The 15,501-nt window shown below is 41.9% G+C and overlaps 1 protein-coding gene across 1 annotated transcript in view; it reads right to left on the bottom strand.

Annotated features, from left to right (window-relative positions):
* LOC143346632 (uncharacterized) overlaps positions 1-15,501 on the bottom strand; it is a 54,608-nt gene that overhangs the window by 23,526 nt on the left and 15,581 nt on the right. Inside the window, exons 2-6 of the mRNA XM_076774909.1 lie at positions 8,131-9,125; positions 7,797-8,066; positions 7,335-7,652; positions 6,022-6,629; positions 3,371-3,859 (exon numbers count right to left, since the gene is read on the bottom strand). Coding sequence (XP_076631024.1) covers positions 3,371-3,859; positions 6,022-6,629; positions 7,335-7,652; positions 7,797-8,066; positions 8,131-9,099 — 2,654 coding nt within the window. The 5' untranslated portion in view covers positions 9,100-9,125. The remainder of the gene's footprint in view (positions 1-3,370; positions 3,860-6,021; positions 6,630-7,334; positions 7,653-7,796; positions 8,067-8,130; positions 9,126-15,501) is intronic.

The raw sequence follows: 15,501 nt of genomic DNA, 5'->3' as shown, positions 1-15,501 counted from the left end.
CCGCATCATCTCCGTTGGTTCGGGGAGAAAACGGACCGGAGTTCGAAAACTTCGACATTGTCGACAACTGACGCGCAACCGTGGCCTTCGATATTTGACGAAAATGGAGCCGGAGAAAGGCCTAATTAAGGTGGCCCGCCAGAAGTTTAAACTGCCTGCGGTCGAAAGATGACGCAGACTTCCAGGTATCTACTTACGTCGGTACGGAGTCATCGAGACAGGAAAGCGAGCGAGTGCTCGTCCTAGACACGGTTATAGAAACTTCGAGGGCGGATGAAACTCGCGGAAGAAAATCGAGACAGTCGGTTAGCCACTAAAAGCACGGCTTTTTCCACTTTTCCGGCCGTTCGACGATTTTTCTTCTGAGCCACGAGTTGGCAAACATTCGTGCAAACAGAGCGAAACCTCCGTATTAAACCTTGCATCGATATCCAAAATATAGTAAAATTCCGATTATCCGGCATACTCGGGATTGGGGCATTGCCGGAAAATCAAATATGCTAGATAATTGGCCTATACCTACATATTAAGTGACAAAAACGAAGAATATAATCACAGACGAGGTATTCGAGTAGACCTTACATCCAATGTATATTTTCGGCCCAAACATTATTAACAGGTTACAGAAGTGAACACAACTCTTTTTCGGCGAATAAATTTAACACAGTCAGGGGCAATGTAGTAATACAATTTACTAATAAAAAATAAAATATATAAAATTCCTACGCTTCAACTGTTTAGTATCGACGTTACTGCTGGACGCATGCGACTGTGACTTCTTTTTTGTGTGAAATATAATCCTTTACATTTACTGAAGAATACTCGAGTTAAATCGGAACTTTACTATACCTATGGGGTGTTCAAAAACCGGGGTAATTGCTTTCTTGCTATTTCTTATTGACAACATGCAATTTTTTTTGTTTAAATAGAAAGGAAAGTATTTGTTGTACTGTTTGCCGAATTCGTTTAAATATTCATTGAACGATAAGTGTAAAAAATCCTTTATAAAAAAGCGGTCATCCTAAAAATGTAATATACTCGTCTTGAATATATTTGCATTCTCCGAACCATGTTACACCCGACAAAAAACATTTTCAACGGATCGCTGGTAACAGAACAAATTAAGCTGATCGAGTTAAATGGTTCGTCCTGTACGTAGCGCGTACGTCAATGGGGTTAATCACCGACGAATGGAGCAACTACCGAGAATAGTTGGTTTTAGCTAGCGTTCGGATCGAATTTGAAAATCGCGCGAGCGATCGCGGGTGCCCCGGTCGTCTCTGTATCGAAACGTTATCTGGTGGACTGCAGAAAGGATCGTAAGGGTCGGTGGGAACGACGATAGCGGAGCCTAATCCTTCGAAACGGTCGAAATCGTGGCATTAAGCGAAACCCTCGGTCGTTCCGGAGCGACGTCGAGACTTCTGACCGGCCATTCGGTTCGAAGACTCCGGTAGTCTGACGTCGAATAGGTAGTGTTACAGAATGTAATGCGTGTACGAGACGGGTAGCTGGAACGGCGGGTGGTTGGGTAGAGAAGGGAAGCGAAAAAGGGAGGAGAAAATCGAGCCGAGCCAGGTCGGGGCCGCGTGGAAGGCGAGCATAGGTGTTAACATTTACTTTACAGTGATCGCTCTCTACGCCCGGGCGATGGTTTAATACTTGAGTCGACGACGTGCTTGGTCGACACGCGAGAGAAACGCCGCGCGTTCTGCCGTGGCGCCTATTTAGTTGCGGGCACCCACGTATGCTCGCCTCCAGTCGGGCGTATTCGCGCCGGAGGAAGCACGGAATACGTATTTCCGTGGCTCGTTTCGAGCATCCGTTAAACGGTTTACCGATCGTTGGCGCCGTTTCGCGATTCCCTCCTCGTCCTCGCTTCGAGAACCTTGGTCGTCGCGCTGGCCAGTCCTCGGATCAGCGTCGGCGCAGATTCTTTTAAAAAGGACCGAAAACATCGGGACCACGCTGGTAATTTCGACCGTTATATCGGACCATTAGCGCTTGCAGGTTTCTATTTACATACGTTAGTATTAGAGACCCGTAGGACGTATAGTTACACGGGCCATAATGCAGGCCCGTTAAATACTAGAATGACCCGTGGGCTTACAGGCCGCTATGAGATGTTAATACGACCGGTGGAAAACACCGAGGCGACTTCCTCCTCGGTTTACTCGCTCTCTCTTACCCTCTACCTACAGTATCTATCTTTCTCCGTCTATCGTTCAACGCCATCAGGCACCGGTCCATCGAGTTTTCCGTTCCATCTCCGTACTTTCCTCGGACATTCGGTGCGAACGAGCTCCTCTTTCTGGCTCTCTCTGCCCCCTCCGACCGGCCCACAGACACGGTCTTTTATTTTATAGTTATGCAGCGAGGACACATTTACTACGGCCGCGGCGAACGTTTCGTGGTTTCAGCCCACGACGCTCGAGCTTTTATTGTCTTACGCTTTTTATCCCTCGAACGCGCCACCCTTTACTTAGGCTGGACGTACAATTCGCAGGATGACGTAACGCACCCCGAGTGTTCTCAGCGCCGCGGCACAACGTGCTTCTAATTGTCCTTGGCGTCCTTTCTAATTCATTTGTACTTAACTACCGTAAAATGGACGATACGATCCACGATAACTTCTCGTACATAAATTTCACGCGACGCTAATCGATTCCGTATCTTACGCATCTGATCTCGACTTTCTTCACAGCGAATTCTTTTTTTATTTTCCCATATAAATTTACAGTCTGCCTACGAGCAATATGTAAATTATCTGGAGGTTAATTCGCATCGATTACATTAATTACACAGTCTGGAGTTTGGAAATTAGCCATTTTAGATTTCACTGTTGGAATTCTCAAGTCCTCTCTTACAATTTCGTTTCGTTCTGAGTAAAAATGGTGTTGGTTGGACGTGTTCCGAGCAACGACTCGAGCAGAGATAAACAGGGCCGAGGAAAGGCGCGGAGGCACGAAAAGATCTCCACTTTGTACGCGCGGTCACGGTTCGTTCGATGTACCCCGATCCAACGATCGATGCAATATAATTGTACTTGCCTAACTGGAAATCCTATGATAAATACGATCCTTTTGTTGAGCCGTATAACGTGGCAAGTTTTCTATGTTAAACCCATTGTCGTCACGATACAATGTTTGCTATACATCAGGCGGCCTATCGAGGGGGCTCCGTACACGAAGAACGTGCCCGGGCAATTACTTTTACGCGCCATTCTCCGGACCGATCGTTTAAAATTATTAATCGCCCGATAATTTTGCTGGAAACTGCTCGCGAGAGAGACAGGGACGGAGCGGTTTCTGTTGGATGCAAGCAATATCGACGGTAGGAATCGTAAAGCCGCAGAACAAATGGTACTCACTTTGTGTAGAAAGCGTGGTTGCACTCGGAACAGGCGAAGTTGCGTTTCCGGCCAGACTCGTCCGACCATACCGACGGAGGCGAACCGCTGCACTCTTTCTGATGGGCGTTCAGGGCTGCTCTTCTCGTGAAAGACAAGAAGCATTTGGCGCACGGAAACGGACGCTCGCCGGTGTGACTTCTGATGTGATTCCGCAACGATACTTTCGCCAGGGTCTTCTTGCAAACGGGACAGGAATATTTCGGCACCGATTTCCCGCCGTTACCCGGTTTATCGTTATCCCCTCGAACGATCCCCGAGTGAAGAGCCTCGTGAAAGATGAACTCCGCCCGCGAATCCGTTGAGAAACTACAGCTGCCGCATTTCCATTCGTCTTTGACGCCTGTCGTTTTCGCCGCGTTTAATTTATTATCGCCGCGACAGTTGTTCTCCCTCGTGTGTCTCGTCACGTCTTGCGAGAGGGCGAACAGCATGCCGCATCTCGGACATCTGACATGAAAAACAAAGAGGAGACCGATTAACCCTAACCCGGCCGATATCGGGTCACACTGCACCCGATGCTCTAGCCCAGTGCAGCAGCAGCGCCGTCTATTTATTCTTATCGGTGTAGCATAAGCAACCAAACAAAGTTTAATGAATTAATATTATTACTGTGTTAATATTTTTTACTACAGATGAAATAATTCACGAGTACAAGTGTCTTTAACCGCCTGCTATACAATGACGAGTTTGACACAAGTCCTTGATGTCAAGTTTCAAAATTACTCGTCATCGTGTTTTACATATACAGGGTGTTCGGCCACCCCTGGGAAAAATTTTAATGGGGGATTCTAGAGGCCAAAATAAGACGGAAATCAAGAATACTAATTTGTTGATGGAGGCTTCGTTAAAAAGTTATTAATGTTTAAAGTTTCGCCAGTACTGAATTTTTTTTTTAGAAAGTGGGTAGGATTTCGCGAGTAGGTCTATTCACCAAAAATTATTGTAATTGACCCCCGCAACTGAAAATAATTTTTCCAGAACGATTTGAAATATTTTAATTTTGTCGAAAAATTTCACATTTTCTCGAATTGTTTTCTCCAACGTGAGTAGGAATTAGAGGGTATGTCTATTCACCAAAAATGATTGTAATTGACCCCCGCAACGGAAAATAATTTTTCCAGAACGTTTTGAAATATTTTTTTTTCGCCGAAAAATTTAGGCCCCTGTCGATTTTTCTTAAAAATTCGTTTTTAATTTTTAGTAATTTTGTTTGACGCCTTACAGAAAAGTTGTCTAATACTTTTCTGTAGGTACCCATGAGCTCTACTTCAGAAAAAAGTTTCATTGAAATATATTCACAATTGTACGAGTTATGGCTGTTTGAAAATTGGACCATTTTTATGGGGTTTTTCTCATTTTGCGGGGTCAAGGACCAACTTTTCGAATATTTTTGCGATTTATACATATTCTCCACTAAAATGCGCGTAGTTTGCTTTTTTAAACATTAAAATCGTCCAATCCGTTCAGAAGTTATGACGTTTTAAAGATTCGCATTAAACTTCGGGCAGACATTTCTGGCCAGAAATTATATTTTCGGTAAGGAATTTTTTTCTCGAAACTGAGTAGGATTTCGGGGGTATGTCTGTTGACCAAAAATACTTGCAATTGACCCCTGCAACCGAAAATAATTTTTCCAGAACGTTTTGAAATATTTTTTTCCCCCCGAAAAATTTAGGCACCTACCCCCCTTGTCGATTTTTCTTAAAATTTGGTTTTTCATTTTGAGTAATTTTGTTTGACGCTCTACCGAAAAGTTGTCTAATACTTTTCCGTAGGTACCCATGAGCTCTACTTCAGAAAAAAGTTTCATTGAAATATATTCACAATTGTAGGAGTTATGGCTGTTTGAAAATTGGACCATTTTTATGGGGTTTTTCTCATTTTGCGGGGTCAAGGATCAACTTTTCGAATATTTTTGCGATTTGTACATATTCTTCACCAAAATGCGCGTAGTTTGCTTTTTTAAACATTAAAATCGTCCAATCCGTTCAGAAGTTATGACGTTTTAAAGATTCGCATGAAAATTCGGGCAGACATTTCTGGCCAGAAATTATATATTCGGTAAGGAATTCTTTTCTCGAAACTGAGTAGGATTTCGTGGGTATGTCTGTTGACTAAAAATGCTTGCAATTGACCCCTGTAACTAAAAATAATTTTTCCAAGACGATTTGAAATTTTTGAATTTAAATGTTAATAACTTTTTAACGAAGCCTCCATCAACAAATTGGCATTATTGATTTTCGTCTTATTTTGGCCTCTAAAATCCTCTATTAAAATTTTTCCCAGGGGTGGCCGAACATCCTGTATATTAAAATCAATACATTTTTACATTCACGAGGTATTCGTAAAACAAACCTATACTTTCTCATGGTCATTTTTTGTACGAATAAATTCAAACAAAATTAAATAATATACGTTTGACAAATTATTTAAAATTAAAACGTACGTCAAGGGATTAGTATTATATGTACTGTAACACGTGTATTTGAATATAACCAGAACTATTAGATAATATTTGATTCGTAATATGTAAATCTGTACATAGTTCCGGTACGGGTGAAACGTGAACCGATATTGGTTAACCGAGCGTTAACCAAGGAACCACCTACCTGTGACAAAGCTCCGGGTGACGTTGAAGAAGATGGTCCTTGTATTCCGACAAATTCGACTGCTTCTTCTCGCAATGAGGACACTCCCGAACTGTGCTCACCGACAGACCCTCTGCGCTGCACTTGCGAGCCTTCACGATTTCCTTGTGACTGGACGTTCTCCGATGCAGGACAGCATCCCGCGCCGTTGCGAACTTCATCGAACAAAACGAGCAGAAATAGGGGACCGTCTGATTCGAGTCGTTTGTCTCTTCTTTGTCGTCGTTTCTCGCCCCGTGACAAGTGAACTGGTGACGCTGAAGGGCAACCAAAGATCTAACAATTTGGGAGCACAGATTGCATCCGATTCGCTGCTGATACGCGTCCGTGGCGGTCGGGCTCTCCTTGTGACCGGTTTCCTTGACATGCAACCGAAGTTGTAAATTATATCGAAATCGGCGATTGCAGCTACCGCAGAGTAACGCCCGTTGACGACCGACCACCACAGGCACCGAACCGTTCATCATCGAGACGACGTCGCGATGGCTCGTACTCGTCAAATGGGAATCCATCCTCTCGTTGTCCTCGCACCAAAAATCGCAAGGGGTGCATTTGTAACTGCCGGCGATCTGGTAAGAAGGATCGATGATGAAAATTCTATGAAAATGTAATACCAACCCTTTGAGTCGTAACGATTTTTATTCTATTTCATTTTATTACGGCTCATTTACACGTTTTGCTTTTTATATTCGTATAAGATGCCCAAATTGTAACGAAATCCTTCGTATAAATGTTATTTTTCAATTTAATGTCTTCCTGGTGAAAAATGAATGTATGTGTATTTTATACTCTAAAAGAATCGTACGTAAACCTGTGATCAAAGATGTTATTGCGACTTAACACTGGAACTACCGACAATTATGGTGTATGTATTTGTACCAAAGAAATTGAAACGATAGATACTTGAAGAAATACATACTGCAATGGAAATAAATGTTTATTCGTTCTCTTATAGAAAACCACGGTAAATGTGAAAACATCCAGTCAAGTAAATTTTGTACAATTTTTATTAGAAATGGGTCATTTTGTACACTTCGATAGTTCTAGTGTTGAACGAACAAAGAAGAAAAAGGAGATTAATGTCGCGATTTCAACTCGCTTAATTTTTTTTTTATAGAAAGGTAGAATAGAAAAATTCGTGACTCAAAAGGTTAATCAAAAGGAACGATACGTGAAATGTAAGGCGTAAATTTGGCAAAAACAGTGATATTAAAAATTGTAAATTGACGGATTTAAGCGATCCGAAACTATTCGATCGCGTCGCGTGTGCGTACCTTTTCGAGTGTCTTCACGTGATGCTCGGAACGCCAATGAAGCAGAAACGATTCCTCCGTGTTGCAATAAAAACGACACGAGGAACACTGAAAAGGGCACTGCCGAACCACATTCGCCATATTTTCCAGTAAAAAGCGACGCGCCCGTGGCCCGTGAGGATTTACGCCCGCGACGCGGCAGTGATAATGAGAGAGCAAATGCTTGCCCATTTGTGCCCTTCTCACTCGTGCATGGCACATTTCGCAACAGAGAATCTCCTTCTCCCTTCTGCGTAAACCTTTCTTGACTTCCTTCGTCTCCGGTGCTTCTTTCGCTCCCTATCGATCACACGATTATCAGTTCTATCGAAACGAAGAATAACGTTCGAAAATTATTAATTTCTGGTACTCCGCGAAAAAGAAAACTTTGTAGAACATACGAATCAAAATTGTGCGAAAAATTAAGAAGAATGTGATCTTTACTTGGTTGCGGATCGACATCTTTTTTCCGAGGTGCAAATTCGCGGCACGCGGCAGGCAAAGGACGCCATCGATTTCACGGATGCTCCTCCTGGCGTGCAAATCGGAGAGAAGATGCCTGTTGTAGACCAATCGAGAGGCTAGTTTCCTGCCGCAAGGACTGCACCAATATCCTGACTCGATATCCGTTCGCGCCCCCGGTACCCATTTCCCTCGCGTGTGTCCTGGCGGTGGTTGTCCGGTGTTGCTCTTGGCCTCGTACTCCTCAATTTTCTGCGAAAGAGCCAGACATTTTCGGTTGTTCCTCGACGAACGAAAAGCTGTCTGGACACCTTACCTGCGAGGTCTCAGCGGGCCGCCATTTCCCGCCCGTGTAAGTCGGCGGCGGATGTTCTTGATGTTCGTCTTCGGGGTCCGCGTCGTCGTCGTCGTGAAGTTGAGACATATTTTGAGGGAGATCCTCCAATTCTGGTTTCCATTTGCCACCGGTATGGCCGTGCGGCGGACCTTCCCGATCCTCGACGTCGTCCGACTCCGAATAGGAATCTTCATCTCCCAGATCTTCCTCCAATATATCGTCGTCCTCGTCCTCGTCCTGCTGGTATTCGAACTCGTATCTGGGTAAGTCTTTATTCTCGTTGTTCGCCACCAGTTCGGCCAGTATGGTGTCCTCCAGCCACGTCTGGTGGACCTGATCTATCCTCTGCGCTTCCTCCTGGCGTTTCCTCTCCGTTTGCTTGGACTCGTGAGACGTCATCAGACTCTCCAAAGAGTTTTCCGGCTCGTGTTTCACGGGGAACGCGCTGCTCTCGATGCTGGTCGCGACGTGGCCCATCGATTGGCTTAATTTGTTCCGAGTAGCCGCGACCGAGGGCTTGCTGGACGCGGAAGACACGATATCGGGAAACCCGACCAGGGACGGGATGCAGAGGTCCTCCAACTCCGAATCGCCGGGCAACATGCCGTGCAACTTCTCCTTGGACGTTGATTCCTCGCCGTCCGCCTGCGTCTTCTGGCTCTTTTTCCTTTTCTCCTCCTTTTTGAACTTTCTGCTGTCCTCCAGCAATGTGGCCGACCTACGCGGATTCGATTGCAGCTCCAACGAGCTGAAAAACGCGTCCGCGTTCAGTATTTCGGGATAGCTGACGGTGGTCGGGGTTGTGGGCGACACGCGAACCACTACGTTCTTGTCGTCCGGTGGCCGACATCCGGACTGACGATGCCGTACGTAGTTCTCGAGACCATGCACCGTCAGGTGACATTTGATGCAGAAGTGAGTGTCGTCGTCGTCCTCGTAACTTTCCATCGATCATTCGTCGTCGGTGACACGACCTGGAAACACGCATGCCGACGCATCTTTCAATCGATGTTGATCCGTTCGAGCGAGCAAAGAAAGATAATAACAGAGGCACGTCTACGTTCTTTGCAAGCGTCGTTATCTCGTAACTGAACTCAGAGGTACACGCAATTTGATCACTCTTGTCTCTCTTTATCAGGAATTTGCTCGTTTTCGAGAAAAAGAACAAATATAATACCATTTAAAGAACAAATACTATATTATATTTGTAATATAATTTATTTGAACCTAACCCAGACTCTTATCCGAGGTTCTCTTCAAAAATTTCAGCGAGTACGAACGAACAGTAACTTGTGGAATTTGATAACATTCCGAAGTTAGATTGTGCTCAAAGAGGATAAATTAAGCGTTCATGGTTATTTGTTGCATTTAGCTATTGTTTTGTGTTTCAGAATATGATAAACGAAAACCAACGCAGCAGCTGAATACAACAAATAATTACGAAATAGTTATTCATTATTTATTTATTAATTCAGTCACTCGAGTGTTTACATACTGATGTACATATGAGTAGAATGGTTTTAGTTTCATTAACACTAGATTTACAGATATTCGTTGCACATATTTTTATTGTCGTTGCATTGACATACACGTTAAAACGCAGTTTTTCTTTTAATTAGGATCTATAGTCGTATCATTAATAAATAAATAATGAATCCTCGAATCGACACGTTCAGTACACCTAGCGTTAAAAAATGTGGAATTCAAATTCTCCGTACTCATACCATAGAAAAGAATTATTAACGCTATAAAAAGCATTTGTGCGGCGTTGGCTCGACGAGTAGGACGACTGATCAGTAATCCAAAGATAGCAGGTTCGAAACCCAGCATCCCTGGATTATTTTATACTCAATTCCTACCAAAAGAACACCCTTCCACTACAATTATACAGAAAATGAAAATACGACTAATTTATAATGGAGATGCAACGTCATGGGTGAAATCATGGCTTTTTAGAGGTAAATATCCTCCCTCCGTTCGATGTCAAACTTTTTTAAATCAGCATATCCGCAAATCGGTTTAATGTCAGATTGAAAAGTTACGTTTAAAATTCGCAACTATCTTTTAATTAGCTATTTTACTCACAAATATTTTTCTTTCATGAAGATTAAAAAGCTGTATATTATCTTTTGTTTCAGTGGTAAATCAACGAAGATGCATTTCTCCATAATTAATTAGTGTTTCTTTTTCTTTTTCATAAATGCAAAAAAGAGTGTTCCTTTCGAACTAAAAAAGATCATTTTATTCTGGTGTAAAGTTTTTCTTCGATCTCTCGAGTTCTACCTAGACTCATAATTCTACTAAAAAGCAACCCCTTGACGGACGGAATCATATTTGGTATCGTCTGCATCGCGAAGACCCGATTGACGCAAAGTAATTTTCTAACGAAAAAGCAACGGTAGAAAAATTTTACATTTCCACCTCGGTGACCGATCAGTAACGATAACATTGGGGATAGCTGCGCGACACTGAGAGAAAAAAATATCGCGACACTCGAAAGAATACACTATATCAAGGTCGAAGCCTTCGACGCGTCTCCGCGAGAATTTTGGCCGCTGCGTCGCGACGGAGAGGAAGGCGGGCCCCATTCAGCTTTGGATGGGTTCCTCGCGAAAAAATTGGCCCGGAACGGGGATCACGGACAACCGTGATCGAAGAAACGATTGACGGGCCGCGGGTATGGATTGCGCGGAAAAGGACAGTGTACCGCATTAGCGAACCGCACCGGGCAAATTGAAGGTCCGATATTCGCGGAACAGAAGGGAAACAAGTTGACGCTTCGTACGAACTAGGGGTAGGAAGATCGGTCGATGCCGCTTGGCCGTTATTCGGACGACGACACTTCGCCTCCCAGTCCTGGCCGACCCTCCGCCGTCCTCCCCAGCCCGTTACCCACCCCTGCTTACTTCCAACCATCCACCGACGCCCTCCACCCCTCGACCCCGACGCCACCGCCACCGCTCGCCACCTCACCCCTCCCCCAATGCCGCCCGGACGCCCTCCGCTACCTCTACCCCCGGCCTTGTTGCGCCCTTTCCGTTTCCCCTTTCCGAAGTCTGCGAACCGGCAGCGACCTCGTGGCTCCGTCTCCCTACACCCTGTCTCTCGTCTTTCCTCTCGCCTCTCTTGTCTACCTCTCGTCTTATTAAACGGAGAAAACTACCAAATGAGATTTCCATCCGGCTCGAAACACGCTAACCCGCGACCCGATCGCTTCACGCGCGGATCGTTTACTTTTGACGTGACTCGAAAAGTCGATTCCCAGCGAGATAGCGGAACTCGGGAATTATCAGGCAAAATCTGGCCCTTTGACGGAAGCCTTGCCCTTCCCCTTGCCTTTCTCTTCCGTTTCCCCTTCTGTGCAAACTTACAGAAAAAAACGCGGCTAATGCCCCGGACGCTATCTATTCTTCGTACACTTTTAACGTCGCCCGGAATTCTTTTCGTAACTGTTGATAATATTATAATTCTCGTTACTGCTCTGTCGTACGCGTCGCGTACCAGTCTAGAATCTGATACATTTCGAGAGTCACCCTTGTTCGGGAACTAACGAAACTAGATTTCATGAAGTTTATTAAAATTTAACGCTTAATTTAATTTTTAAGTTTAAGAATAGAAATCGTAGAAAACAACTGAAAGAAAATTACTCTTGCATTCAACACATTTGCACAATAATTTTACGAAGTAAGAGAATTTACAAACTTGGGTGTGACTGGCTTAATCCTCGTACAAAATATAAATATTTTTCCCTAGTCAGTGACTTATTGTTAGTCTGCGCGCATTAGCCATCGTCTCGTTGGTGCTTTTATAGATTTAATATCTATAAATTGATCATTTACTGCACCTCGAACGGAAGCGATGCCTGACAGCTATATGTTTCTATTCTCCTGTGACGCGTGTGATTAATTACAATTATGTGTGCACTTGCAGTCGGTTCTTCCAACAATCTTCACAGGTGCATAGCTTCTCTGCTTCCGATAGGGTCGTGTTCTTTGTTTTCTGGACTCTCGTCGCTAGTTTGCATTAACCCTTTTTATATTTGAGACAAAGTTTTGTTGTACCACCCAGGTATCTCAACACTATTTTGGCCTCCGTCCAATGATCTCCGTAGCATGAGTCGAATTGGCCAAGCACACTAGCAGCCTAGGCTAAGTCGAGTCGTGTACAAACTGTTAGGTGCATTAGATAGTCTACCAGTTGTTCGTAAGGTAACCTCGACGACTTATCGCTATCATTTTTGCTCAGTTCCTTTAACGTCTGTGTCCTTCTATTATCTCAAGCTTTCGACAATTTTGTTTGTAACGCGGTGGCAAGTTACGATACATCTAGTATTCTCATCCTTCCTGGCACCTTTATTCCATTCGCGATCTTTATTTCCGATGGCGAATGCTGACTCGCCAGGCGATGCCCGCATCCCTTAAATCAGTTTGTAGCAGCTTGGATTTTACCATCTCTCAGGTAAGCTCTATATTTATTCCACGTAACGTCACGACGAGTGGACCGTATTCCGGAGGCAGACCGTTCAGCATTATTGCTGATAACAATTTATCATCGTGGCGCTTTTTTAATATATATTAATTGACACGCGTGGTCACAATATTTTAGAACGATCGATTCCAAGTTGCTTAACTTCATATTAGAGAGTCGAATCGATAGCTGCAACATCCTCCTGAGACTCTTATCTTGGGAAAGCCTTCTCTAGATTTTCCCAAGCGATATACGAGGCATCTGCGCTTTGAGCACGCGGGAAAACCTCCTTGACACTGACAAGGAACGTTCGCGAACGGTCCGGCTTCGATTTTGATGAAACTTCGTACACTTATAAATCAGCCAAAAATAATCGACACGTATTTTTTTTTTAGCTGCGGTAACTCGAGTTTAAGGGGTGAGACCACCCCTTTAAGTTTTGCCTTGAAACGGCTATCTTGAAAACGGAAAGACATACGAAAAAATTGTTAATGGGCGAGGTTAATGGTATCTTATGTACAATAACATGGTGTTAAAAAATTTAACAAAATACAATTTGTTTATAACAAAAAGAAATTTATTAACTTAATTTTTCATTTTATTGAAACTTTCATAATGACAAAAAATGACGAGCATTTTATTCCAAATCCATTGGTATGTAATTTTTTAAAATTGCCTCTTACAGTTTTGCAGATTTTGATGATTTACATCTTGCGCGTGCATCCACTATGGTAGTAGCCGTTCTAACTTTGATTTTAATGAAGCACTGTAGGCTTGCAATAAATTATACAGTAACTAGTAACAAGCAACAATAACAGTAACAAGTTTCTTAACAGCAATGAAAAGATTAATTGTTTTTATTACCCACCTATGACATCATGGCAAAGGTGGAGCGATTTATAAATTATAAATACATACAGTGTGTATAGCAATTACTCTATGTAGTTTCGATAATAGTGGTACTCGTCGAAAAAATCTTTGAAATATAAAGATTTCTTACACCATGCGCATTTAATTATTGCCACGTCATTACAAATATGGCATCTTGATTCATTTTTAACAGAATAGCAGTACTCAACAGGATTCTGGAATGCATTTGGTTTTTCATCTATACAGGGTATTCGGCCAACCCTGGAAAAAATTTTAATAGGAGATTCTAGAGGCCAAAATAAGACGGAAATCAAGAATACTAATTTGTCGATGGAGGCTTCGTTAAAAAGTTATTAATGTTTGAAGCTTCGCCCGTACTGAATTTTTTTTTTTAGAAAGTGGGTAGGATTTCGCGAGTAGGTCTATTCACCAAAAATTATCGTAATTGACCCCCGCAACTGAAAATAATTTTTCCAGAACGATTTGAAATTTTTTAATTTTGTCGAAAAATTTCACATTTTCTCGAATTTTTTTCTCCAACGTGGGTAAGAATTAGAGGGTATGTCTATTCACCAAAAATGATTGTAATTGATCCCTGCAACTGGAAATAATTTTTCCAGAACGTTTTGAAATATTTTTTTTCGCTGAAAAATTTAGGCACCTACACTGTCGATTTTTCTTAAAAATTCATTTTTAATTTTTAATAATTTTGTTTGACAACCTACAGAAAAATTATCTAATACTTTTTTGTAGGTGCCCATGGACTCTGCTTCAGAAAAAAATTTCAATGGGATATCTTTACTATTGTAGGAGTTATGGCCGTTTAAAAATTGGACCACTTTTATGGGGTTTTTCACATTTTACGGGATCAAGGAGCAACTTTTCCAATATTTTTGGAATTTCTACATATTCTCTACTAAAATACGCGTTGATTGCTTTTTTAAACATTAAAATCCTTCAATCCGTTTAGAAGTTATGACGTTTTAAAGTTATGCATGAAATTTCAGCGAAGCATTTCTGGCCTCACATTAGATTTTCGGTAAAGAATTTTTTTCTTAAAAGTGCGTAGGATTTCAGGGTATGTCTATTCACCAAAAATGCTTGTAATTGACCCCTATAACTACATATAATTTTTTTAGTATGATTTGAAATTTTTTAATTTCATCTAAAAATTTCAGTACCTACTCGAATTTTTTTCTCGAAATTGGGTAGGATTTCAGGGGTATGTATATCCACCAAAAATAATTGTAATTGAGCCCCACAACCAAAAATAATTTTTTCAGAATGATTTATCATTTTTTAATTTAATTTTGTTAACTTTTTAATGCAGCCTCCATCAACAAATTAGTATTCTTGATTTCCGTCTTATTTTGGCCTCTAGAATCTCCTATTAAAATTTTTTCCAGGGTTGGCCGAATACCCTGTACAGATGAAAAACCAAATGCAGTCCAAAATTCTATTGAGTACTGCTATTCTGTTAAAAATGAATCAAGATGCCATATTTGTAATAACGTGGCAATAATTAAATGCGCATGGTGAGAAATCTTTATGTTTCAAAGATTTTTTCGACGAGTACCACTATTATCGAAACTACATAGAGTAATTGCTATACACACTGTATGTATTTATAATTTATAAATCGCTCCACCTTTGCCATGATGTCATAGGTGAGTAATAAAAACAATTAATCTTTTCATTGCTCTTAAGAAACTTGTCACTGTTATTGTTACTTGTTACTAGTTACTGTATAATTTATTGCAAGCCTACAGTGCTTCATTAAAATCAAAGTTAGAACGGCTACTACCATAGTGGATGACCGCGCAAGATGTAAATCATCAAAATCTGCAAAACTGTAAGAGGCAATTTTAAAAAATTACATACCAATGAATTTGGAATAAAATGCTCGTCATTTTTTGTCATTATGAAAGTTTCAATAAAATGAAAAATTAAGTTAATAAATTTCTTTTTGTTATAAACAAATTGTATTTTGTTAAATTTTTTAACACCATGTTA

This window comes from Colletes latitarsis, chromosome 10, assembly GCF_051014445.1.
Source record: "Colletes latitarsis isolate SP2378_abdomen chromosome 10, iyColLati1, whole genome shotgun sequence".
In the NCBI taxonomy this organism is placed as follows: Eukaryota; Metazoa; Arthropoda; class Insecta; order Hymenoptera; family Colletidae; genus Colletes; species Colletes latitarsis.
Note: the sequence above shows the minus strand (reverse complement) of the source record. Positions and strands in the feature narration are given on the sequence as shown.